The sequence below is a fragment of the Callithrix jacchus genome, chromosome 12, assembly GCF_049354715.1.
Source record: "Callithrix jacchus isolate 240 chromosome 12, calJac240_pri, whole genome shotgun sequence".
In the NCBI taxonomy this organism is placed as follows: Eukaryota; Metazoa; Chordata; class Mammalia; order Primates; family Cebidae; genus Callithrix; species Callithrix jacchus.
In genome coordinates this window covers 56,613,219-56,638,939 of record NC_133513.1, presented here as the reverse complement: position 1 = coordinate 56,638,939, position 25,721 = coordinate 56,613,219, and the positions used below count along the sequence as shown (strand labels likewise).

General features: G+C 42.6%; 1 protein-coding gene across 49 annotated transcripts in view; it reads right to left on the bottom strand.

Annotated features, from left to right (window-relative positions):
• Window positions 1-1,350: 1,350 nt before the first annotated feature.
• The window catches only part of USP54 (ubiquitin specific peptidase 54), a 130,777-nt gene continuing 106,406 nt past the window's right edge, over window positions 1,351-25,721 (bottom strand). For 6 of the 49 annotated variants that reach the window (XM_078345545.1, XM_078345549.1, XM_009009696.5 and 3 more), the window contains 7 exons: window positions 24,416-24,535; window positions 23,319-23,514; window positions 19,775-21,144; window positions 9,107-9,225; window positions 8,660-8,800; window positions 4,300-4,483; window positions 1,351-2,683 (listed from right to left, as the gene is read on the bottom strand). In XM_078345545.1, coding sequence (XP_078201671.1) covers window positions 2,124-2,683; window positions 4,300-4,483; window positions 8,660-8,800; window positions 9,107-9,225; window positions 19,775-21,144; window positions 23,319-23,514; window positions 24,416-24,535 — 2,690 coding nt within the window. In that variant the 3' untranslated portion in view covers window positions 1,351-2,123. The remainder of the gene's footprint in view (window positions 2,684-4,299; window positions 4,484-8,659; window positions 8,801-9,106; window positions 9,226-19,774; window positions 21,145-23,318; window positions 23,515-24,415; window positions 24,536-25,721) is intronic. The other 43 variants (XM_078345548.1, XM_078345552.1, XM_009009701.5 and 40 more) reach the window with 23 other exon arrangements.

Below are 25,721 nucleotides of genomic sequence, written 5' to 3'. Positions count from 1 at the left end.
CACACCCGCTCTCATGGCAATCCCAGTAAACTGAGAAAACGTGATTAAACCTCAGGATCTCCTACTAATAGAGAAACAAATGTATAACGATTTAGCCACCAGATATGAGTATTAAAGGGTTGGCAGGGCACCAGAGAATAGAGGAAGCATTGTAGGTTCTAGAGCGGAGAAGGGATCATCCAAAATGGAGTTTGAGAGAATTCTGGCCTTTGTTTAGAGTCTGGAATTGTCAAGAGTCTGAAAGCACAGAATAAGAACGCAGCTGGAGCAGTTAAGGCTCCACCGTTTTGTCAAAACAGGTAAGGGGAAGAAAGGGAATGACACCAAGAGATGTGCAAAGAATTGAAAGAATTCGCCTGAAAAGGACACAGCCTCCTCCTGGAAGGCATTGGTAAATAGGGAATTGGAAATTAAATCCTTATTTCTGTGCATGCACAGAATCTAGGCCCAGATGATTTATGGAACCTTTATAGAGATGAAGGTGACTGACATTCATGGGAAAGGGGGTAGAGGGACAAGAACTGACAGCTCATCAATAATTATTAGATGAAGTGTGTCCATGACACCAGGAAAGATGTTGAATCATGGACAGGGACCAGCATATCCACTAAGCTCTATGATCTTGATGGTGCAGGATCCAAGTGGGATGGAACAAGAAATTCCTGCCCATCCTCCTGCTTAATAATACATGTGCTCAAAATCTGTTCATAGTGGATGGTGATAAGTAAATAGTAGTCCAAAGGTCTCAAAGAGTACCTTTCTACCTCTTCTTTGTGTCCATTTCAATCCTGAGACCCCAAGGTAAAAGAGGAAGGGAAAGGCCAACAATGGGTATTTTCCAAAAAGGGAGCCCACAAGCTATTTTTCAGAGGGAAGAGTCTCTTGGGAGTGAGGCATGGTTGAAAATGGATCTTTCTGGCATGAAAGGGCCATAACACCACAGGGGTAAGGAAAAGAGGGCCCCATGGAAGGAGAGCAGGGAAGGGAAAGGAGGCACATCACAAACTTATAAGATAGAGGGAAGGCACCCAGAATACATGGATCAGGAGTAACTTTGTAAGAGCTTGAATGCCCAGAAAATCTTCCCTAAGGAGGGGAGGAAGGAAGTGTATAATGTACAGAGTACTGAATGCTCTGTCAGGAAAGGGATGGGAAACATCCTAGCAGGAATAGTAGCAAGGAAAGGCACCCTATTTCAGGGCCCATTGATTCCCACCTTGATTGTATATCCTTCAACTCCTCTCTGGCTCCTCACTTCCACTCAGTCAAAAGCCACCTCATATATTTGTCCAGGCCTCCCCACCCCAATACAAAAAAGCAAGAGCATACAAAGGGAAGAATGACAAGGAATTAAATAGAACTATCTTATAGATTTATTAATGAAAAATACTTTACAAAAACAGTATGTTTGGCCTAAAATAGTTCAGCTGACTCTGAGGGTTTACAACAGCGACTGAGCAAGTGGCAGTAATGGCTGTGCTGCTGAGGACAGAAGGCTGTGTTAGTGTGCCTGACTCCCATCTGTTCAAAAGGGTGAATGTTATGTTGGCAGCTCCGCGTTCTAGGCCTAAGGTTTGGAGGGCACACTTAATGCTGATGGGCCATAATACCTGGGCAGGGGGGATGCCCTGATGATGCAATCAGAACTATGACCACAGGGCTACATGTCCCTCCAAGGATGAGAGATAGGGAAGATAAAAGGTCAGGCAATAGGGACCGGTGGATAAAACAAAGAGTAGAAGTTGGGAATATAGTAGGGAACAGAAGACGAGGGCTCAGGTGGAGGTGGGGACATAAAGTATCCAGGAATAAAATGTGACCTTAAGCTCCTAAGGAATGGCTAGTATCCAGAGTAATACCACGGATTCACCTTTAAAGTGGCTCAGATAAAACGCTTAAACAGCAGCTGCTTCCTTTTGTTAGGGGGAATGGAAGTTGGAATTTCAAATATTCCCTCCCAAAGAATCAGGTCTTTTCAGAGGTTCCTGACACCCCTAGGTGAACCCACCAATTCTATGTTGAGATGAGAATAGCACAACCATGGCAGTGATGCAGGGTACCAGCACTGCCACAGTACAGTTTTACAGAGAAAGGTGTAGCTCCAGGAAAGGAAAGGGTGACCTTTACCATCGGCTGTGCTGCAGGACTCTGGCCCTGAGTTGTTCTCTTCCAGGGGCACCTGGTAGAACAAACAGAAACCCCTCTCCCACTGTCCTCCTGTGTCCAAACTGGGAGGCATAACTGCTTTGCCTCCAGTCATCATCTGGGGGCATATCTACTCTTCGAGGACCAGGGGTTCGGGACCCTGGAACAGGATCTGAATTCCAAGCTGACCTTAGGGGTACATGGGGACTGCTGGATGGTGGGTACACAGGGTGAACAATGGGAGAGTGGGAGGGTGAATGGAAAAGATCCCCCCAGGACTGAGCGTGAGGAACCTGAAGGCCCTTGCTTCTTTCTGGTAGTGTGGCAGTGTAGGTTAGCGGAGGATTGCACCCTGGAGTAGTCAGGAATCTGGTCCCAGTATGCTGGTTAGTCTCTGACCAGGGTGCCCAGGCGGTGTCTGTTCTGGAACGATGCGGGAGGCTCTGGTAGTTCAAAGTCCTTCCTGTGTACTTGACCCCTTGGGAAGTTTCACCCCTGTCACACATAGCCAGAAACTGCTGGACACTCCTCGAAGTTCCTGGGGAAAGAAAAGAAACCCAAAGATTCAGCATCTTCAGAAAACCATTCTCCTTCCCAGAGAGCCATGCCTAGCTGTTCAGCCCAATTCCTCACTCCTCCAAGAGCATACACACAAGGGAAAGAAAGAACCTAACTGTGCTTTTGATTCTATTTTTTAAAATTCTTAATATTCATCAAAATCAAATCTCATACCTCCAACCTGGGCAAATGAAACAGTCTCAGGGATGTTGCCATACCTCTACCTCCCTCCACCTCTCATCCAGTACATACGCACATATAAAAGAAGGGCCGTATACTCCCTTTATGATGACTATACTTCTAGAGCCACCATACCAAAACCTCACTCAGCTTTTCTTTTTTTAAAAAATAGAGATGGGATCTCACTATGTTGCCCAAGCTGGTCTGGAACTCCTGGGCTCAAGTAGTCCTCCCACCTTGGCCTCCCAATGTGCTGAGAGACTGTGCCTTTTTTTTTTTTTCCAACCTTTCTTAAAATGTTATCTTGAACAAAAACAAAAACAAACAAAAAATGTTATCTTGGCGCACATGTAATCCCAGCACTCGGGGAGGCTGAGGCGGGTGGATCACGAGGTCAAGAGATCAAAACCATGCTGGCTAACCTGGTGAAACCTCTTTTCTACTAAAAATACAAAAATTAGCAGGGCATGGTGGCACATGCCTGTAGTCCCAGCTACTTGGGAGGCTGAGGAGGAAGAATCACTTTAACCCAGGAGGCGGAGGTTGCAGTGAGCCTAGATTGTGCCACTGCACTCCAGCCTGGTGACAGAGCAAGACTCTGTCTCAAAAAAAAAAAAAAAGTTATCTGCAGTTAAGCTGCCTTTGATCTCTGAGATCTAATGTGGAATGCCTTTTCTTATACATTTACTCAACTTGGGCACTATTGATATCTTGGGCTGATAATTCTGTGTTGGGGTTGGGGAGAGACTGCTCTGTGCATTGTGTGATGTTTAGCAGCATCCCTGGCCTCTACCCTCTAGATACTGGTAGTACCTCCCCGTTCTCCATTGAGAACCACTGCCTCAAGCTTGTACATCCAGCCCGTGAGTGGAAAAAAAGACAGCATCTAACTGTGGAGGGTCAAAGAAAGCCAGAATGATGCTGCCTGCCTTCTCCACGATTGTCTGGGTCTGTACACACAGTGTGGGTAATTCATGTAAAGGGTCTTTCCAGTTCTCCCACTCATTCCCTGTCCTCCTAGACCATCCCTCAGCTGAGACTCAGAGGACAGAAGGAGAGAAAACTAGTTGATAAAGATTACCATTTCTGTTCTGGGAGTGTCTCAGACTGGGTATTAACTCCTCTTTGTCAGTTAAAAGGGGAGTTAACTGTTCTATCATGACTAAAGCAGTTCATTCTCATAAGAAGACAGACTCCAGGGGTGGTGGTCTAGACTCTTGGTCGAAGAACCATAGTGCCCAACAAATGATTTAATACTTATCTAGATCAAAGCATGACTTTGAAGCAGTAATTCATATCCTCATACCCCTCCACCTTGGGATATAACCCCTCCCCATAGGTATATTGATTTGACTCTTAGAGGCCCTTGAAAAGGTACCAAATTCTGGCACATAATATTAGATTTGGGGGAGTTACCTGGGAGTTTATGGGGCTCCCCTGCCATGCTGGGCATCAGGACATCTGGGGACAGGAACTGTGGTTGGGGGGGGTAGAGTTGGGGACCGAGGAGAAACACAGAAGGGTCATGGATGACAGGGAGGGAAGAGGAGCTGGAACAACGGTGCCCGGTTTCCAAAGGCTTCCTCACGTTTGATGAATCCTTATAATGAGACAAGACAAAAAAACATAGAGATGAGGATTAACACAAAGCAGGATGTAGTTGGGTAAACACAGTGAGGCAAGCAAAGGGAAATGGAGGGAACCAGAGCACATACCTTGTTCGGGAGAGGGACCCAATTTACTCAGTCACTTTCCCTTGTCAGCCCTTTAAGAAACTCCAAACTTCAGATCCTCATCCCTTACCCAGTCTTCCTCATATCCCTCACCTTCCCAACCCTAACATTCAGGTCTTTAGCAAACTCCTTAATGCTAACAGTAGAATTAGAGAGATTGAGATAGAAATTTAAAAATAAAAATGAAATGAGAGAAATTCAGAAGCCTGAGAGAATGAGAAAAAAAAAATCCTATACTTATTCTAAGCATTGAGAATAAAACTATGTATGTTTAAATGTAGAATCAAGGATTCTACCCCATCTTCTCTCCTGTCACTGCCACACATTCCACAGCTTCCTCTTTTGCCTGTCAAGTTTGTATTTACCAATGCTTAGTATGTCCTGCTCTACTCCCTATTAGTTATCTACTTTTATGGTAAATACCCAGAAATATCCCCTTTTAACATCTGAAACACTAACATATCCAAAATTGAACCAAAATCCTTCCAAACTCCTCCTCCTGGCACCTCATTTTCCTAAATCACCCATATTCAAACATTGGCAATGACCTTGATTTCCCACTTCCCATCCACAATTCCACTAGTTGCCAAGGGCTGTCATTTTTATCTATAGGTTTTTATATTTAAACTCACCTGGACTACTGCAACAGCCTTCCTAACTCCAATCCACTCCTCCTTACCATGGCCTACAGGTCCTATGTGATATGGTCCTGCTGTTCCTCACTTTATTTCCTATCATTCCTGTAGATTTTATACTCCAACTTTAATGTTCCTCAAACACACCAAGCTCATTGCTACCTCAGAGCCTTTATACTTAGTGTTTCTGTTACCAAGAATATTCTTCTGATGGCTCACACCTTCACATCACTGAGCTCTCTGATCAAGTGTTATTTCCTTAGAGCTGATTTCTCTCACTACCCTACTATCAGGAATAGCCCTCAAAAAAACCACTGTTACCTCTTTACTCCTTATTCTCTTGACTTATTTTATTCTTCTTTATCATACTTATCATTGTCTGGCATTAAATCATTTATTTGTTTATTATCTTTCTCTCTATTTCTTTTTACTTCTGTATCCCCAGCACCTTGAACAGTACCTAGAACAATGTGGGCACTTAGTAAATAACACATTAAATAAAATAATCTATATGCCAATATGTCTAATTTCCTTTATGAGACTGCAAGCTATTGGGCAGAATTTGTGTTGTTTCATCAGTGTATGCTCACAGCACCTACCATAAGATGGCACAAGAAGGCCGGGTGTGGTGGCTCATGCCTATAATCCCAGCACTTTGGGAGGCCAAGATGGGTGGATCACGAGGTCAAGAGATCAAGATCATCCTGGTCAACAAGGTGAAACCCCGTCTCTACTAAAAATACAAAAATTAGCTGGGCATGGTGGTGCGCACCTGTAGTCCCAGCTACTTGGGAGGCTGAGGCAGGAGAATTGCTTGAACCCAGAAGGCAGAGGTTGCAGTGAGCCGAGATCGTGCCATTGCCCTCCAGTCTGGGTAACAACAGCGAAACTCCGTCTCAAAAAAAAAAAAAGAAAGAAAGAAAAAGATGGCACAAGATATGCATTTATCATACCACATATGGATTAGGTGCCAGTTCTCTCAGCATGTGACATAGCTAATTATTCCTTTCTTCTTTAAACATTCTCCCATTGGTGCCTATGGTACCACACATCCCTGGTTTCCCTTCAATCTCTCTAGTCTTTTTTTCCCAGTCTCCTTTTAGGGTTCTTCAGAAGAAGAACTGCCTTAAATCTGATGTGTTTAGGGATATGTCCTGGCTCCTCTCCTCTTTCTGCAATAGTCTTTTCCTCTCTTCAATGGCTATGATTTCCAAATTTTCAATTTCTAGCTTATATGTCTCATTCCAAAGGCCTGCCAGATATCTCCACTCAAGCTTAATATATGCAAAACCGAATGCATATCTTCCCTCAAATATATCATTATCTACCTATAACACTTGGGTATCATCCTTTATTCCCCTCTCCCAATATCCAAGCAGGCACCGAATCCCACTGATGGTTTACTTCCTAACCAGGTCTCAAGTACATCGGCTTCTCTCTATCCTTTCAAATTACTTATGGTGATATACAGGGCTCTCTGTGGTCCATGATCTGACCCTTGTTTATATTCCTTGCAGCCTCTCTTGTCAACACTCTCCAACATCTCCCCTCACCAGACTTTCTAATCCTGCCATACTAAATAAGCTTTTAATTCAGTTAATTTTTGCTCAGTCTCTTTTACCTACTATATTCTTTTTGCTTCTTCCAGGAAGCCTTCCGTGATACCTCAAGCTTGGTTTAAATGTCCCTTCTATTATGTTCCCATAGGATTAAATCCTTAATACATTATAAGTGTTTATTTATCTGTCCCTCACTGTAGACTGTAAGCTCCGTAAAAGCAGGGACTATATCTAACTCACCACTGCATCCCCAGCACCTAGCATAATACCTAAAACATACACTCAGTAAGCACTTATTTGTTTATTTTCGTGCTAGGAATCTTGTGACAGAATCAATAAGCATTTATTTTAAAAAAATGAATCAATGGCATTAAACTTGTACAGTATGTTGGATAAAAAAGGAAACAGGAATAAAGACAAAAGTTTTTAAAAATAAAAAAAGAATGAATCAATAAATGATACAGAAGTCAGAAGAAAGGAAATAACTCTCCTAGGAAAATAACAATTTGCCGTTAAATGCATTGAAAGTATATAAGAACAGGCCGGTGCAGTGGCTCATGTCTGTAATCCCAGCACTTTGGGAGGCCAAGGTGGGTGGATCACCTGAGGTCGGGAATTCAAGACCAACCTGACCAACATGGAGAAACCCCATCTCTACTAAAAATACAAAATTAGCTGGGCATCCTGGTGCATGCCTATAATCCCAGCTACTCGGGAGGCTGAGGCAGGAGAATCACTTGAACCTGGGAGGCGGAGGTTGTGCTGAGCTGAGATCACACCATTGCATTCCAGCCTGGGCAACAAGAACGAAACTCCATCTCAAAGAAGAAAAAGAAAGTACAGGTGAACAAGTGGTAGGCAGGAGAGTACACCTTTTCCAAAAAAGAATGGCAGCCTGGTCAGAATTGTTTAGGAATTTATGAACAATAAATTGAATAAATCTTATTATAAATTCAGCTTTTTTTTTTGAGACAGTCTCCTTTTGTCACCCAGGCTGGAGTGCAATGGCTTAATCTTGGCTCATTGCAACCTCTGCCTCTGGGTTCAAGCAATTCTCCTGCCTCAGCTTCCCCAGTAGCTGGGAGTACAGGCACCCGCCACCACGCCTGGCTAATTTTTATATTTTTAGTAGAGACAGGGTTTTGCCATGTTGGCCAGGCTGGTCTCGAACTCCTGACCTCAGGTGATCCTCCCAAAGTGCTGGGACTACAGGCATGAGCCACCACACTTAGCCTCAGATGATATTTAAAAATTGGAAAAATGAGGCCGGGCGCAATGGCTCACGTGTGACCTCTACTGTAATGAAAACTCAACTTGGGTAAGGGAGTGAAATTGATTGGGCTTTCCTGTCCCTTCCAACTACACATCACTGCATTAGTATATGAAAATTCTCAAGAAGACTTTTTTCCTTTTCTCACTGATGCACATGCTTCACTTTAGATTGAAAACACACTGGATTCTATTCAGTCACATACTGGGGGTGAGAGGAAAAAGCAAAACAATACTCCATCCCAATTCTTCCCTTCTTCCTCTGATTAGTGCAGTGGCTTCTTACCCAATGAGCAGCCTCTGCTTCTCAGATTCCTCTCAAGTATTATTACTCTTCTCACATAGGAAACCATACAACACGCACAGCCTTTCAGAACTGCTACAGGGAATGAACATTTCTCTGGGCTCCAACTGAATGCTTATAAATAAAATAACGACTGTGTGTCCTTATTTTTGCTGAGTACACATGGCTTTTCCTCACATTACAACCTTCACTTTCTCCCTGCTTCTTCGCTTGCACTGTACTTTTGCTTAGCAAGGAAGAGGATGTTCTGAACAGATAGACCCTGATTCTACTTACAAAACTGTGGGAAGAAACTGCAGCTTCCTCCCTCTCTGAGACAACGGTGCCACTGAGACTGCGTGAGATGCGGCGAAAGTTCTCTGCACTGTACTGCTCATTCTCCCCACACTCCCTGCTGAGGCCTCGGCAAGGTGTAGCCTTCAAACACACAGACACATACAGGCAGACACATAATACCAGACATGGTTTTCCCACAGACACTATCCTCAGGGTATGGGAAAGAATAGGGGAAAGACTCCTGAATTAAATGTATTGGTAAGATAGTGGCTATGTATCAATTTCCTCTCATTCAAAAGAAGCCCAATCATAGACCTTATTTTCTTCTGATAGCCCCCATATCACCATGCCTCTGCCTTATCATCATCCCTACCAGTCACATCTCTCTACAATTCCTTCCCCAACATACCACCCCAGGCTCGGCACCTTAGCACCTGAGGCTGCTACCTGAGAAGTACGCACTGTTCTGGCTTCATGGAGACCGTGCTCCATTTCTGCTGTTGGAGTCTTTGAGAGACCAGGACCAGGAGCTGAGTGCAACCTCCTCCCCATGCCATCTGCAGAGCCTGAAGAGGAAAACACAAATAGAAGTTGAGGCCATCTCTTCTCCTGGGGCCTAATCGCTAAGCTTAGCAGCACAAACTCAGGAGTTCTTGTTTCATTAAATAATAAATATGCATCCCTGAATTCAATGGAGGACATGCTCCTGGAATTTAGAAATAAGAATTTTAGAATATGGACAGTTTCCTGTAGGCCACAAGGGTCTCAGATCACAGCCCTTGAAAAACTTTGTAGAGAAAGGGCTCTATGGACAAACAACTGAATGTCCCCATCTTGCTTAATTTCATTTTTTGTAAACATAATCAGCTTCTGTCAGACTTGGGCTCCAGACTTATAGACAGAGGAAATTATCTGACACGGTGATTTTCTAGACTATATGTGGTGACAAAGGAAATTATCATCTCCAGTCTAGTTCAGAATTGAAATGATCATAATAATCATCTATCAAACCTCTTCATTTTCTGTAACAGGAAAATGAGTTCCACAGTCTGACAGTTTAGTAGTTTAACAAGGATTAAATTAAAGCCTCTTGATTTTCAGCACAGTACTCTTATCATCTCACCTGGTGACCTCTTTTCTCTGAGCAGGAGATGCTCAGGAATGTTTTACATGTGTAATGCTCTTTTACTTTCCTCTGAGCTTCTCTCAGTCACTTAAATTCTAACCAACCACTAAATGCTTACCTCTCTTCAAAATCTTTCCAGATTGTTCACAGTTGCTTTAAACTGCATAGGTGACTCCCAAGAGGCTATCCCCAATCCAACTAATTAAGTTTTCCATTCTGAAACTGTATATGCCCTTGACCTACATTTGATATACATATCCGCAGCCAATTCATGTCTCGATTTGATAATTTGATTCTAATATATATATATCTGGCTGAAGCTAATATTGTTCATGTAAGTACTGTAAGACCAGTTATTTTTAATATTCCTGGGTACTTAAATGCAGTGCTTTCAATACCACCTCAGATTCATCTGGGAACTTTAAAAAATATAGCTTCCTGAATGTTACCACAGACCTGAAATCAGAAGATCTGTGGTTGGAGCCTGGGAATTTTCATTTTTGAAAGGTTCTCAAAAAGTCTAAGAAAATATCCTTGAACATTTTTGGGGGAAATCTGAAACGTTATAATAGCTTCCTAAAAAGAAACCTGGTAATCTCCAATAAAATAAAAAATATATTTATCCCAATTCTAATCCTGGGAAGAAGAAGAAAAAATACCAATTAATAACAACATATGTATAAGAATTTTTTTTTTTTTGAGATGAAGTCTCGCTCTGCCACCATGCTGGAGTGCAGTGGCACCATCTTTGCTCACTGCAACTTCTGACTCCCAGGTTCAAGTGATTCTCCTGCTTTGGGGTCCTGAGTAGCTGGGACTACAGGTGGGCACTACCACACCCAGCTAACTTTTATATTTTTAGTAGAGACAAGGTTTCACCATGTTGGCCAGGATGGTCTCAATCTCTTGACCTCATGATCTGACCACCGCAGCCTCCCAAAGTGCTGGGATCACAGGCGTGAGCCACCACAACCAACCAAGAATGTTTTCTGCTGACATAATTTATAGTAGCCAAAAACTAGAAATAAAGTAGTGCCCATCTATAGAAGACTAGCTAAATACATTATGGTTTAATACCAAATATTGTCCAGTCACTTAATAAGAATGAACTGAGTTAAATTAGATTATTTAAAGGAATTTAAATGAAACATTATTGCATTAAAAGAAAAAAAACTGTAAAATGATCTATAAGCAAAAAAAAAAAAAAAAACCAGTTTATGTATATGTAGGCCTACACAGGATTGTATGAACAGAAAAATACAATGTATGCACACTTGATAATCACCTGGGGAGGTAGGGACTGACTGTGAGAGAAGGGACAGGAAAGTTGTCTATAATAAAAACAGCATGTGTGGTATGCTCTTATTTCTATAAAATTATTTCTGTATACTGTGTTTTTTGGCGTTTTCTGAGTCACTCCTCAGATGACTAGGTAGCCAGGTTTAAGAATTACAGCTATGGCTGGGCATGGTAGCTCATGCCTGTAATCTCAGCACTTTGGGATGCTGAGGCAGTAGGATCACTTGAGCCCAGGAGTTCAAGACCAGCCTAGGCAACATAGCAAGACACCATATCTTAAAAAAAAAAAAAAAAAAAAGAGCCGGGCGTGGTGGCTCAAGCCTGTAATCCCAGCACTTTGGGAGGCCGAGGCGGGTGGATCACGAGCACAAGAGATCCAGACCAGCCTGGTCAACATGGTGAAACCCCGTCTCTACTAAAAATACAAAAAATTAGCTGGGCTTGGTGGCACGTGCCTATAATCCCAGCTACTCAGGAGGCTGAGGCAGGAGAATTGCCTGAACCCAGGAGGCAGAGGTTGTTGCAGTGAGCCGAGATCGCGCCATTGCACTCCAGCCTGGGTAACAAGAGTAAAACTCCGTCTCAAAAAAAAAAAGAAAAAGAAGAAGAAGAAGAAAAAAGCATTAAAAAACTGGCCAGGTATGATGGCTCCACCTGTACTTGGGAGGTGAAGGCAGAAGAATCACTTGAGCTTGGAAGGTTGAAACTGCAGTGAGCCATGTTCATGCCACTGTACTCCAGCCTGGGTGACAGAGCAAGACCTTGTCTCAAAAAAAGAAAAGAAAAGAATTACAGAGTAATGTTTAGAATTGGGTGTTTCTCTAATCAAGCCAAGTGTGATTCCTAGATAAGACGGTGGCCACTGGAACCTCCTGAAGGGAGTAGATTCTGATTCCTTTAAAAGAAGGCAGGGTGCGGTGGCTCACACCAGTAATCCCAGCACTTTGGGAGGCTGAGGCAGGTAGATAACCTGAGGTCAAAAGTTCAAGACCAGCCTGGCCAACATGACAAAACCCTGTTTCTACCAAAAATACAAAAATTAGCCAGATGGGTGTCATGCACCTGTAATCCCAGATACTAGAGAGGGTGAGGCAGGAGAATCACTTGAACCTGGGAGGCAGAGGTTGCAATGAACTGAGATCATACCACTGCACTCCAAACTGGGCAAAAGAACAGGACTCTGCAAAAAACAAACAAAAAAAAAAGAATTTAAGCAGGTGGCCATTTGTAAGGGAATTTCTAGATTCAATAGAAGATAGGGTTAAGATGATGTCTACTCACTGATCAATCATAACAAAAGAAAGACTACCAGACATTACATATGTGCTGATATGGTGTACAGAATACAAAAACTTCCTAATATTCTTATTTTTAAAATTTGTATCTGATTTTAATTGCGCTTCTAGCTCTAAGTACTAAGTTACAAGAAAAATGAGCACTAGAAGAACATTTAAAAAAAATCTAGGCTATAGTCAGCAAAATCCACAGTGTGTGAAATGTTATAAGACGATGGCCAAATTTCTTCAACAAATAAATGGAAAGGGAAAAAACAGAGGGTATCGTACTGGCAAAAAAAAAAAAAAAAAAAAAGACTTCAGAGCCTTATCATCAAAATGCATCGTGTGTGTCTTGTTTTAATTCTGATTTGAAATAAAACAACTGTGAAAAGACATTAATGGGACCACTGAGAAAAGTGGAATACTAGCTAGTTATTATACTTAAAATTATTGTTAATTTTTTTAGGTTTAGTAATATTATAGGTTTGTCTTTTTTAAATGAATTTTTATTTCTAAAAGATACATACCAAATTATTTATGGATGAAATAATATAATGTCAGAGATTTGTTTTAAAATAATCTAGAGGAGGCTAGGCATGGTAGCTCATGCCTATAATCCTAGCACATTGGGATGTCAAGGCTGGTGGACTACTTGAGTTCAGGAGGTAGAGACAAACCTGGGCAACATGGAAAAACCCTGTCTCTACAAAAATCTCACAAAAATTAGCCAGATGTGGTGGTGTATGCCTGTGGTCCCAGCTACTCAGGAGGCTGAGGTAGAAAGACCTCAGCAGTGGCCCTGATGGCACTGGGCATTCCAGCCTGGGCAACAGAGTAAGACCTCGTCTCAAAAAATAAAATAATGTACAGCAGGAAAGGACAGTGGCAGGTGAGTGGCTATAGCTAAATCGAAACTGGCCATATGTTGATAACTGTGCAAGATAATCACTATGGAAGCTGGTTATAAGTATCTGGAGGATTATTATAACATTTACTTTTATTTATTTATCTATTTTTGAAACAAAGTTTCACTCTTGTGGCCCAGGTTGGAGGGCAGTGGCAGAATCTCGGCTCACTGCAACCTCTGCCTCCCGGGTTCAAGTGATTCTCCTGCCTCAGCCTCCCAAGTAGCTGGGATTATAGGAGTCTGCCACCATGCCCAGCTAATTTTCTGTATTTTTAGTAGACACAGGGTTTCACCACGTTGGCCAGGCTGGCCTTGAACTCCTGACCTCAGGTGATCTGTCCACCTTGGCCTCCCAAAGTGCTGGGATTATAGGTATGAGCCACTGTGCCCAGGCTACTTTTATTCTTTACTTTTGAATATATTTGAAATTTCCCATAACAAAAGTTAATTTTTTAGATATCTGCAAGATTATAACTGCCTAAGTTCAAAGTACTATGAAATTCAGACTATAGGTCAAGAACAGTGTTTATGTAACACTTTAGGAACTACAATTATGTCAAAATTAATCTGGTCACAAAAGACCACATACTGTATGATTCCATTTATATAAAATAACTAGAACAGGCAAAATCTATAGAGACAGAAAATAGATCAGTGTTTGCCTGGGGTTGGGGGAAGAGTAGAAGGAGATAAAGAATGATTTGCCAATGGGCACAGAGTTTCTTTTTGGGATGATAACACTTTTTTGTTTGTTTTTGGAGACAAGGTCTCACTCCGTCACCCAGGCTAGAGTGCAGTGATGCAATCTCAGCTCACTACAACTTCTGCCTCCCGGGTTCAATCGATTCTCCCATGTCAAATGAAAACACTTTAAAACTGATTATGGCGATGAATGGAGAACTTTGATATACTAAAACCCATTGTACTGTACATGTTAAATAGGTAAAATGTATGGTATGTAAACTACATATCAACAAAGCACTATTATTTTTAAGTAATTTGGTGGCCAGGTGTGGTGGCTCATGCCTGAAATCCCATATTGCTTGAGCTCAGGAGTTTGAGACCAGCCTGGGCAACATGCTGAAATCCTGTCTCTACAAAGAAACAAAAATTAGCCAGGCATGGTGGCACATACCTGTAATTCCAGCTACTTGGGAGACTTAGGCACGAGAATCGCTTGAACCTAGGAGGTGGAGGTTGCAGTGAGCCAAAATCCTGCCACTGCACTCCAGCCTGGGCAACCGAGTAAGGCTCTGTCTCAAAAAAATAAATAAAATTTAAAAAGTAAAGTAATATGCTTAGTAAATATTTTATAATAAGATAAAGGACTCCTCTCAAATTCTATTTTTTCACATACAAATCCTAATTGGCATTTTCCTTCATCATCTACTTCCTGATTAATTCCACCTGATCACTTCTTTATTCTATGTCATATCAATCCTTTTTTTTTTTTTTTGAGACAGGGTCTTGTTCTGTTGCTCAGGCTGGAGTCCAGTGGCATGATCAAAGCTCACTGCAGCCTCAACCTCCTGAGCTCAGTTGACCCTCCTGCTTCAGCCTCCCAAGTAGTTGGGACTGCAGGTGTGCACCACCACACCCAGCTAATTTTCTCAGTCTTTGTAGAGATGGGGATCTTACTGCATTGACCAGCTGGTCTTAAACTCCTGGGCTCAAATGATCCTCCAATCTCGGGTTCCCAAAGTGCAGGTGTTACAGGCATGAGCCACTGCACCCAGGCTGTCATGTCACTTCTTAAGGACTTAGTTTTTAAACCAGGGCCTCTAACAAAAATAAAGACTAGTTTGATTTGACAAGTTTTGTTCTTGTTTTTTTAGAGATAAGGTCTCACTATGTTGCCCAGGCTGAAGGAGAGTGGCTATTCACAGGCATATGGTCATAGCACAGTACAGCCTGAAATTCCTGGCCTCAAGTGTTTCTCCTGCCTCAGCCTCCCAAGTAGCTGGGGTTACAGGCATGAGCCATCAGGCTCAGCCTGATCTGACAAATACATTGAGAACTGATTGACTATTAGATTTTTAAAATTCATTTCTGTACCCTACAAGATAAAAAAAATTAATGGTCAATAAGTACCCTTTCATACTGTTTTCAGAAGTACAGTCTTCCTCAAGGCTAACTGGCCAGTATGTATCAAGAGATTTTTTTAAGTTTATAGCATTCGAATTTTCAGGTATAGTAGTGCATGCCTGTAGGCCCAACTACTCAGGGGGCTGAGGTGGGAGGATCTCTTGAGACAAGAAGGTCAAGGCTATAGTGAGGCATGATCATGCCACTACACTCCAGCCAAGACAACACGAGACCCTGTCACAAAAAAAAAAGTTTATAACATTCAACTAGTTATTAGTCTTCTAAAAGTTTATTCTACAGTGCTAGGGCAAAGATATTCATCACAGTACTATGTTATTAAAAAATTATAAGCCAGGCACAGTGGCTCATGCTTATAGTCCCAACACTTTGGGAGGCTCAGGTAGGTGGATTACTTGAGGCCAGGAGTTCAAGACCAGCCTGGCCAACATGGTGAAATCCCATCTCTACTAAAAATACAAAAAATTAGGCATGCTGGCACGTGCCTATGGTTCCAGCTGCTCGGAGGCTGAGGCAGGAGAATCACTTGAACCTGGGAGGTGGAGGTTTCAGTGAGCCAAGGTTGCACCACTGTATTCCAGCCTGGATGACAGAGCGAGACTGCCTCAAAAACAAACAAACAAACAAAAAACAACATAAGTAACCTAAATATTCAACAATAGTAGAACGGTAGGATGGTTGAAGAAACACACTATAGTGCATTTATATAAAATACTTTATAACCATTAAAGGTAGTTTTTACAGCAAATGCTCACAGTTATAACACGAGAAAGTCATGAGACTAAACTGTATACATATACTGTAAAGATACTGCCTTTTGCAAAAACAATATATAGTATATGTGTTTAAAAATGAAAACCAAAGGTTAAGCTTATGAAAATACTGAGTGACATTATCAGTGATTTTTGATACTTTATGTATTTTCAAACTATCTACAATACAAAGTGTTACTATTTTGGGTAACAGAAGAGATTTTTTGTTTTTGTTTTCGCCCAGGCTGGAGTACAGTGGCATAATCTCGGCTGACTGCAACCTCCACCTCCTGGGTTCATGTAATTCTCCTGCCATCAGCCTCCCAAGTAGCTGGGATTACGAGCATCCACCAACATACATGGCTAATTTTTTTGTATTTTTAGTACAGATGGGGTTTCACCATGTTGGCCAGGCTGGTTTCGAACTCCTGACCTCAAGTGATCTGCCCACCTTAGCCTCCCTAAGTGCTAGGATTACACTTTTTGGGAGAAGTGAGCCACTGCGCCCGGACTGTTGTCTTTTTGTTTTTTTTGAGACAGAGTTTCACTCTTGTTACCCAGGCTGGAGTGCAATGGCACGATCTCGGCTTACAGCAACCTCTGCCTCCTGGGTTCAGGCAATTCTCTTGCCTCAGCCTCCTGAGTAGCTGGGATTACAGGCACGCGCCACCATGCCCAGCTAATTTTTTGTATTTTTAGTAGAGATGGAGTTTCACCATGTTGACCAGGATGGTCTCGAACTCTTGACCTCATGATCCACCAGCCTTAGCCTCCCAAAATGCCTGTTTTTGTTTTTTAAACATAATAATTTTTTTTTTTTTGAGATGCAGTTTCACTCTTGTTGCCTAGGCTGGAGTGCAATGGCATAATCTCGGCTCACCAAAACCTCTGCCTCCCTAGTTCTAGTGATTTTCATGCCTCAGCCTCCCAAGTAGCTGGGATTACAGGCATGCACCCCTACGCTCTGCTAATTTTTTTTTTTTTTTTTTGAGATAGAGTCTCGCTCTGTCGCCCAGGCTGGAGTGCAGTGGCACGATCTTGGCTGACTGCACCTTCCACCTCCTGGGTTCTGCCTCAGCCTCCCAAGTAGCTGTGACTATAGGCACGTGCCACCACATCCAGATAATTTTTTATGTTTTTATTAGAGACAGGGTTTCGCCGTATTAGCCAGGATGATCTCGATCTCCTGACCTGATGATCTGCCCGCCTTGGCCTCCCAAAGTGCTGGGATTAGGCATGAACCAATGTGCTTGGCCTTTTTTTTTTTTTTTCTTTTTTTGAGATGGAGTGCAGTGGTTCGATCTTGGCTCACTGCAACTTCTGCTGTCCCTTTCCAGTGATTCTCCTGCTTCAGCCTCCTGAGTACCTGAAATTACAGGCACTGCCACAACTTAAACCTGGAAGGTAGAAGTTGCAGTGAGCCAAGATCATGCCATTGCACTCCAGCCTGAGCAACAAGAGTGAAATTAAGTCTCAAAAAAAAAAAAGTTTAACTTTCAACTAGTTTGTTCAATTTTGCAATTTATTATTTTATATTTTTATTATTATTCTTTAAATAATTATTTGTGGCCAGGTGTAGTGGCTCATGCCTGTAATCCCAGCACTCTGGGAGGCCAAGGTGGGTGGATCACCTGAGGTCAGGAGAACAACAGCAGCCTAGCCAACATGGTGAAACCTTGTCTCTACTAAAAATACAAAAATCAGCCAGCTGTGGTGGCACATGCCTGTAATCCCAGCTACTCGGGAGGCTGAGGCAGGAGAATCGGCTTGAACCCAGGAGGCGGAGGCTGCAGTGAGCCAAAATAGTGCCACTGCACTCCAGCCTGGGTAACAGAGTGAGACTCCATCTCAAAAAAAACAGTGTGTATTCTTGCTTCTTTAGATAGAAAGCTCATTGAGGCAGACTCCAGCTTTCCCTTATTCTTTAGATTTTTCCCATATCATCCAGTCCTACATACCTAAAGATCACTTAGTAAATGTTATTGCAAAACCTACACTAGGATATGGATCCTCAGGAATGTATCCTAATATCAAATCTTACATTTATATGGTATTCCCCCCAAGGCTCTGGGGAACACAGTTAATACTCAATAAACACTTACTTAGCTGTAATTAAATGTTGGTTGTCAATATGCAAGGAACCTGTACCATTACAGAAACTGTCATAACCAAGCTAAGGAGAAAGTTCTCCAAGTCAATTTTTTTTTTTTTTTTTTTTTGAGATGGAGTTTCGCTCTTGTTGCCCAGTCTGGAGTGCAATAACATGATCTCGGCTCACCGCAACCTCTACCTCCCGGGTTCCAGTGATTCTCCTGTCTCAGCTTTCTGCGTGGCTGGGATTACAGGCACATGTCACCATGCCCAACTAATTTTTGTATTTTTAGTAGACATGAGGTTTCTCCATGTTAGTCAGGCTGTCCTCAAACTCCTGACCTCAGGTGATCTGCCCGCCTCGGCCTCCCAAAGTGCTGGGATTACAGGCATGAGCCACCGCCCCCAGCTTCCAAGTTCAATTTCACATGTCATACATGTCATTTTAGAGTTAGAACATAGCTTTTTTTAAAAAAATCACTGAACAAATTCTCACATTTTACAGGTAAAACCTTGGCCCTGGGATATTAAGTGATTCGTCCAAATTTATACTGAGAGTTAATGTTGGAACCAGGAAAACAGTTCAGGCTTTGGAGTTAAGTACATCAGTGTAAGTGAAAACATTCTTCATGTCTTCAATTTCTAGAACTGGTTATGATGTGCACTTCAGGTGTAGGCTCTACTCTTCCTTCTGTATTATCTCAGTGAATAGCTACCCTGTGGGCATATACTACATTGAAAACTCCGTGAACACTAAACTTGACTGTTCCTAAAGGGATCAGGGAAGGTCTTGCTATTGCTGGTTCAGTATGATCTGAAGATGTCCACACTGGGCATATGGACATCCTACTGCAAAGTGGACCTGGAGGCTGAATCTTGGGATTTTAAGCCATAGAAGAATGTATTTTCCTCTCAGTCTCCCCCATTTCATGCTGAATCACTCTCAAAGACCTGTGAACCATTATTTAGCACAGCATACTAGAAAAGCCACAGGCAAATACTTAGTAGTCTCTTACTTCAGGAGGGAAGTTGCCTATAGGGGTTAATTCTGTTCCTTCCTCCACTCTAGCCAGAAAAATGCCTAGTTCTTGTTCTGAAGGCTTTCTGAGTAAAGTCAAAGTTCTACTACCTCCTACTAAGCTGGGGATACCATCTGTATAGAACATCCCCTTCTTCTGATCTTTACCTGCTTTCAGCTTTTTTAATTTTTAATTTTTTTTTCAAGATGGAGTCTTGTTCTTTCACCCAGGCTGGAATGCAGTGGCACGATCTCGGCTCACTGCAACCTCCACCTCCTGAGTTCAAGCAATTCTCCTGCCTCAGCCTCCCGAGTAGCTGGGATTATAGGCAACCGCCACCATACCCAGCTAATTTTTGTATTTTTAGTAGAGACAGGGTTTCACCATATTAGCCAGGGTGGTCTCGAACTCCTGACCTCAGATAATCCACCCACCTCGGCCTCCCAAAGTGCTGGGATTACAGGTGTGGGCCACCACACCCAGCACTTTCAGCTTTTATATGATGCTCAATCCTCCCCACAACCCCTGGTTGCATTCTTACATGTTTGCCTAAGTGGGTGCCAGGCCATATTCTGCTGCCTCCATCCAGAACAGCCAGCCTGAGAAGCCTGAAGACTGGCCTGGTACAAAGACTCCAATTCTGAGGTTTCCTGCTCTGTGTCTTGGTTCCAATGTGGATGCAAAAGGATGTGATTTCTCTCTGGATAGGTTCCACATGTATGGGAATCATGAAGGGAGGAGTTCATTCCTGGCCCAGGGGACCCATGTTTAAGTTGAGAATCACAGAACCTTGTGACATTCACCCAGGAATCCAAAGGCAAAGAAGTCCCCAAGTCAGTACTGCTGCCCAGATCCTTAGATCTAGCATCTCTCACTTCGGACGGTTTCTCTTGGTATATGTCTGGCTCTGCCAACCTGGGCTGTCCTCCCCTAGAAGTTTCACCATTAGGCCGCCCAGAGTTTAAGGCAAGAGAAGAATGTTCAGTGGACTCTTCCCAGGAAAGAGGTCTGTCCCCACCCTCCAAAGAGGACTTTTGCTTTGCCCATGGCCAGTGGCCTTTCTCTTGACCCTGTGAGAAAGGAGGCTTAGAATCAGAAGGGGAAGAGTTCTTCCTCTGACTACCTGACAAACTTCTATCCTTGCAACCTGTGCTATCCCTCATGGAGGCACCCTGCATCCTCTGGAACTGCTCAGCCAGTGAACGGACAAGCCCCTTCGTGCTGGGAAACTCTGGCCTATAGGGCTCCTCACTGCCTCTGTCCACTTGTAAAGTCAATGAAGTTTTGAGGCTTTGGGCTTGGAGGCATTGGTTAGTTTTCTGCACAGGATCAGGGGAGTGAAGCACAGATGAAGATGCAACAGGCATTATAGGGTGGCAGGCTCTATACAGGGAAAGACTGGGCTGAGCTGATGAATTTGAAGGACTGCAGTCTAGGCTGTGTTCATCTCCTGTCTCTGAGGTGGCTATTCCAGGCATCACCAGGGACGGGTTAGCAGGATCCCTCTTTTCTTGGAACAACTGTTCTTGAGCAATGCCTCTTCCTTCTTGTGGAAGGAGCTTGCTGCAACTGCTGTTGTCACACCTAGAGCCTTGCAGCTTACCCTCTGGGGCATCCAATGGCTCCCAACTATGATAATTCTTCTCAGTCCACCCTGGTGATTTGAGTAAACCTTGCCTGTGGAATACAGAGGGTTCAATGTTGTCTATTTCAACTGAAGTCAGAAGCTTCAAGGCAGATCTACTAGGGGAGCTGTGCTGCGGTCCAGATGACTCTGGAGATAGTGATGAGTGTGACTCATGGCAGGAAGCAGGTGAATGGAAGAAAGAACTGGCCCCAAACTCTGTATCTGTGCAGTGTTCCAGTTGGGCCTCTCGGCTTAACAATACTTGGAGCGGGATAGGCTGTTCACTGAAACAAATGGAGAGAGTTAGTCATAAGCTGCCTTGACTGACAGGAATGCTTACAGAAAGAACTGTTCATTACATTCTCATTTCTAGCTACTCGCATACGGAAAAATAAACAGAAGACAAGCACAATAAAGTCAATAGTTCAGAGTAACACAAAAGAAAAGGCACACAGTCAGCTCACACCCAGGTAAACAGGTAATATTAATCCTTTTTATTAAATGCCCTCACCAAAGGTGCACAGTAACATTAATTGGAGCCCTTACCAATATTCTTCACTACCTGTGAAGTCCCATTCTAATCACATTCTATTTGCAAATTAGGAAACAAAATCAGCTAGTCTCACATGCAGATGACATGGAAGGTAAGCAAAGCCTGAAAATCACTCATACCAAACAGCAGAAATCCAGGATGCTATACAGGGAGGCAAGTCCTACCTGGGGTCCTGAGACGCAGCCCAGCCAAAGGAACCAACAGGCCACATTTACAAAATACAGGGTGATTTGGGCTCATGGGGCTACACAGAAATCAATCATTTCAAATATGCTTTTATAATCTGGAACTGCTCAGCCAGTGAACGGATAAGCCCCTTTGTGCGGGCAAACTCAGGCCTACAGGGCTCCTCACTGCCTCTGTCCACTTGTAAAGTCAATGAAGTCTGGTTCTCTTAGCCACTGAGATGCTTCTCCAAAGCAATATGACTCTCTTGAGATTTAGGAGTAGGAGTAGGGATTAACTGTATTTAGTTGGTTTCTCACTAATTGTTTTGTATTTCTGACTTTAAAAATTCAACATTACAAGGACTTAAATGAAATCTCAATCACTCACATACATCAGGTTGTATAAGTTTTCTGGAAAGGGGTTAGCTATCTAAATTGCTTATATTCAAAACAAGTGTCTAAATTTGAATGAAAATATACTATAAACTTTTGAGGGTATAATCACCCAGTCACCCTTATAACATTATGAAGAATATGATATACTAATATGGGAAGCCTTATCATAAAAGGCAGTATTACATAATGGTTAAGAACATGTGCTTTAGCATCAAATAGACCTGCATTTTTTTTTTTTTTTAAAGACAAGATTTTGGTCTGTCACCTGGGCTGGAGTGTGGCAGCACCATCACAGCTCACTGCAATCTCGACCTGCAAGGCTCAACCAATTCTTCCACCCCATCCTCCCAAGTAGCTGGGACCACAGGCATGCACCACCGTGCCCAGCTAATTTTTTGTGTTTTTTGTAGAAACAGGGTTTTACCATGTTGCCCAGGCTGGTCTCAAACTCCTTGACTCAAATAATCTGCCCTCGTCGGCCTCCCAAAGCTCTAGGATTATAAGTGTGAGCCACCATGCCTAGCAGTTAACCATTTTTGAACATTTTCCTTTTGAACATTGAGCCCAGGAGATTGAGTGCCACTGCACTCCAGCCTGGGTGAAAAAAACAAGATCCTCAAAAGTTAATTTATAACATTTATTAATTTATATTTTGAAAGCTACTCAGAATTATTAACAGTTCAAATTAATTTTTATTTAAATTATTCTAAGTAAAAGCCAAATTCAAGGGCTAGGATGTGAGAACTACAACAATGACTACTAGAACTTCTTTGCTAGTCCTGACCATAAAGAAGCAAAGCAAAGCAAAGGAAATGTTCGTGTGTCTTCTCTATGGTGCAATCAGAGCAAGAAAGACTACTTTCTCTGCTTCCATAAGGACAGGAAGCACTGAAATCCCAAAATAAATAGCTAATACAACATGAAATGTAGCCCAGATTGCCATGTCTAAGAACATAATATATATAAATACAATATTCGTGTTATTACACAAGTCCAGGGCTAAAGATACCCATGGGAAATGTGGAGACAAACATCAAAGAACATAATATACATAATATAATAATCGTGTTATTACACAAGTCCAGGGCTAAAGTTATCCACAGGAGATGGGACAAATGGTCTACTTATTATGTTGTACTTTTTGCATGCTTGGAATTATTAAGGAAAGGACCAGCAATACAATGAGTTTTTCACTGTATGTCTGACCTGAAAGAAGAAAATCTTTCATAGGACTCCTCTCTCCCCTTCAGTTGCCAAGACAATGAGAGCTCTTGCTATAGAGTTAACTCATGGTCACTTCTTTCCCTGGCGTCCATAAACTAACGTGGTTCCCAAGCACTACCTTGTTGGCTGAGGGAGAGTCCCCGCCTGTGATGGGAGGCAGGCTGAGGGCTGCGACGGCTGCTGTGATGACTGCTGCTGTTGCATGCGATCCTGCAGGCTCCGTGCTTTTCGAATACTGATTTGCAACTTCTTATCGACTAGGGCTCTGCTGTGCGTGCTACAGGTGGCACCATGCAGGGCAAGTCTTAGTTTAGCTAAAATGCAAAAGAAAATATAGCAGAAACAGAACACAAAACACAAACAAAAATAAAAAGAATAAAATTGAACAAAAACGAGCAAAGATATGCAGTAAAACTCAAAATATGCAGCAGGAATGCAAGGCATGGACCATGCATATGCTGTCCAGGGCACAGAGCTGCCTCTGGCTATAAGGAACATTGATGGAAGCCATGGAGGCCAAACAGGTTAATCCAAATTAAAAAACAAAACCAAACTAAAATAAATCAGGAAGACAAACCGGTGCTTCCGTCTTAAAGATTGCCACTCTTGTCCTTTGCAACTGACCTGTCTGACTCCGGTCTCCACACTCTACTCTCAACCCTCTTTTCCCAATGGCCAATGCAGAAATAAGATCCAAACCTGCATCTGTCTTTATAGACCACAGCTTCTTCAAGAAGCTGATACCAAATCTAAGCCTGAGTCTCTTGCTGTAAGCTTATGGAGCTATATACTATGAAGGTAGGGGAGAAACAGAAAGAATCAAATATTAAAGTAAAAAGTTACAGGCCTGGGAAGTCATAGCCAATTTATTCAGTTTTCCTTCTCTAAGTTCCAACTCACTAGTCAGTGATTAGCAAAATAGCAGACTAATCTCACATGTGAGGTCTAACTTTATCCTAGAATAAGAAGGTAAGCGTGACTGGAGAAATCATCTATGGATTCCTTGCTGAGGCTATTCTGGTAAATATCCATAGGCCACAGTGACAGTGCCAGGCACATTAAGAAATCTGAAGGGCAAAGACAGCTAAGGGACCTCAGTTTGGGAGAGCAAGAGTGAGGAGACACTGTTTTTATCCTGTCTGAGTGACAACACTAATAATACCTATTGTGAAGTTAGTCAAAAGTGCCATAGCCATAGCAGTTAGAGTTACTTACAGATAGCTTCATTACAGAGAGCCAAAGCTGCAGCACAGTCTCCTTCCTGTTCCAGATGCAGTGACTCTTCAAACACTGACTCTGCCTCTTGCAGGGACCTCTCAAAGCCGTCATTCCTCCCTGAAAGGGCCAGCACTTTTCATTTTCATTACAATTCATTCCAACTTTTCTTGTGTACTGTTGTTTCCCTTCAGTACACAGACATCCTTGCTGCTAAGCCATTGGTCTATCCTTAATCCAACTGTCTATTGCTATTAATAATTCTCTGAAACAAGCAGGACATCCATTTTGCCTTAACCAAGATGTTACCAAGGCCATGAAAGAAAGGCATGCCATTAATGGCCACATATTCCAACACCAAGACCCTTAGGAAGTCCGTCAAGAAAAGAACAAAATATTCCATACAGCAAAAGGATAGACTCTCATGCCTGGAACCGAACTGCTCTTTTCCAGTGCAATTCTTGCCAACTAGTGTCAGAACACTCTAGATGTCCACTGAGACCTTCACTGCTATGTTATGAGAAAGGTAGCTTCATTATTCTGTGGACAGTCATCCACATCACTTATTTACTTCACCAATTCCTAGTCCTCTATACACCACCCTAAACTGGAAAATCAGTACACCTCTTAGTCACAGATGGTCTACACTTCCTAATTCAACGTATCTGCCAGGGCAGTTAAACTGCTTTCGTTCTTGGTTTGCATACACATGCTTTTCATAAGCATTGCTAAGTATTTACTTTCAGCATGCCATTCCTCACCAAAACTACCCCCAAATAAGTGACCTTCCTATACAGCGAGCAGGTTATATTCCATCCTCCTCTCAAAGTGAATGTATGCCAAAGCAGGTGCAGATGAAAAGGCTACAAAGTATAGGCAGAGAAATTTTTGTAAAAGAACTCTCACTCTACTTACTCAGAATCATAAATTGGCAGCAAGCTGTAATGTAAGTTCACCTACAAGTGGGATTGCCAGTGAACCTTCACAAGGTTGCAGGGAAAAAAAGTCAAAGTGTCTGAGTCACTTCTCCCATAATGTCCCTCATCCTCCACTTACCTCCGGCTGGACATGGCAAGAAAGGCTATTCCCCATCCCTAACATTCACTTCCTAATTCATCCTGACTTTTTGAGAGCAATGGGAAGACAATGGAAACAGCAAGTTGGTTCTGAAGAACTTGGCACTCAGGTTCCACTCTAAAGGTGCGGTTTCCCTTACTCCCCAGACCTGAAGTTCTCTCATAAATATTTGGAATCAACTAAATGTATACAACCTTTGTAATCAGAGGTGGTGGCTAGAGCCATTTTT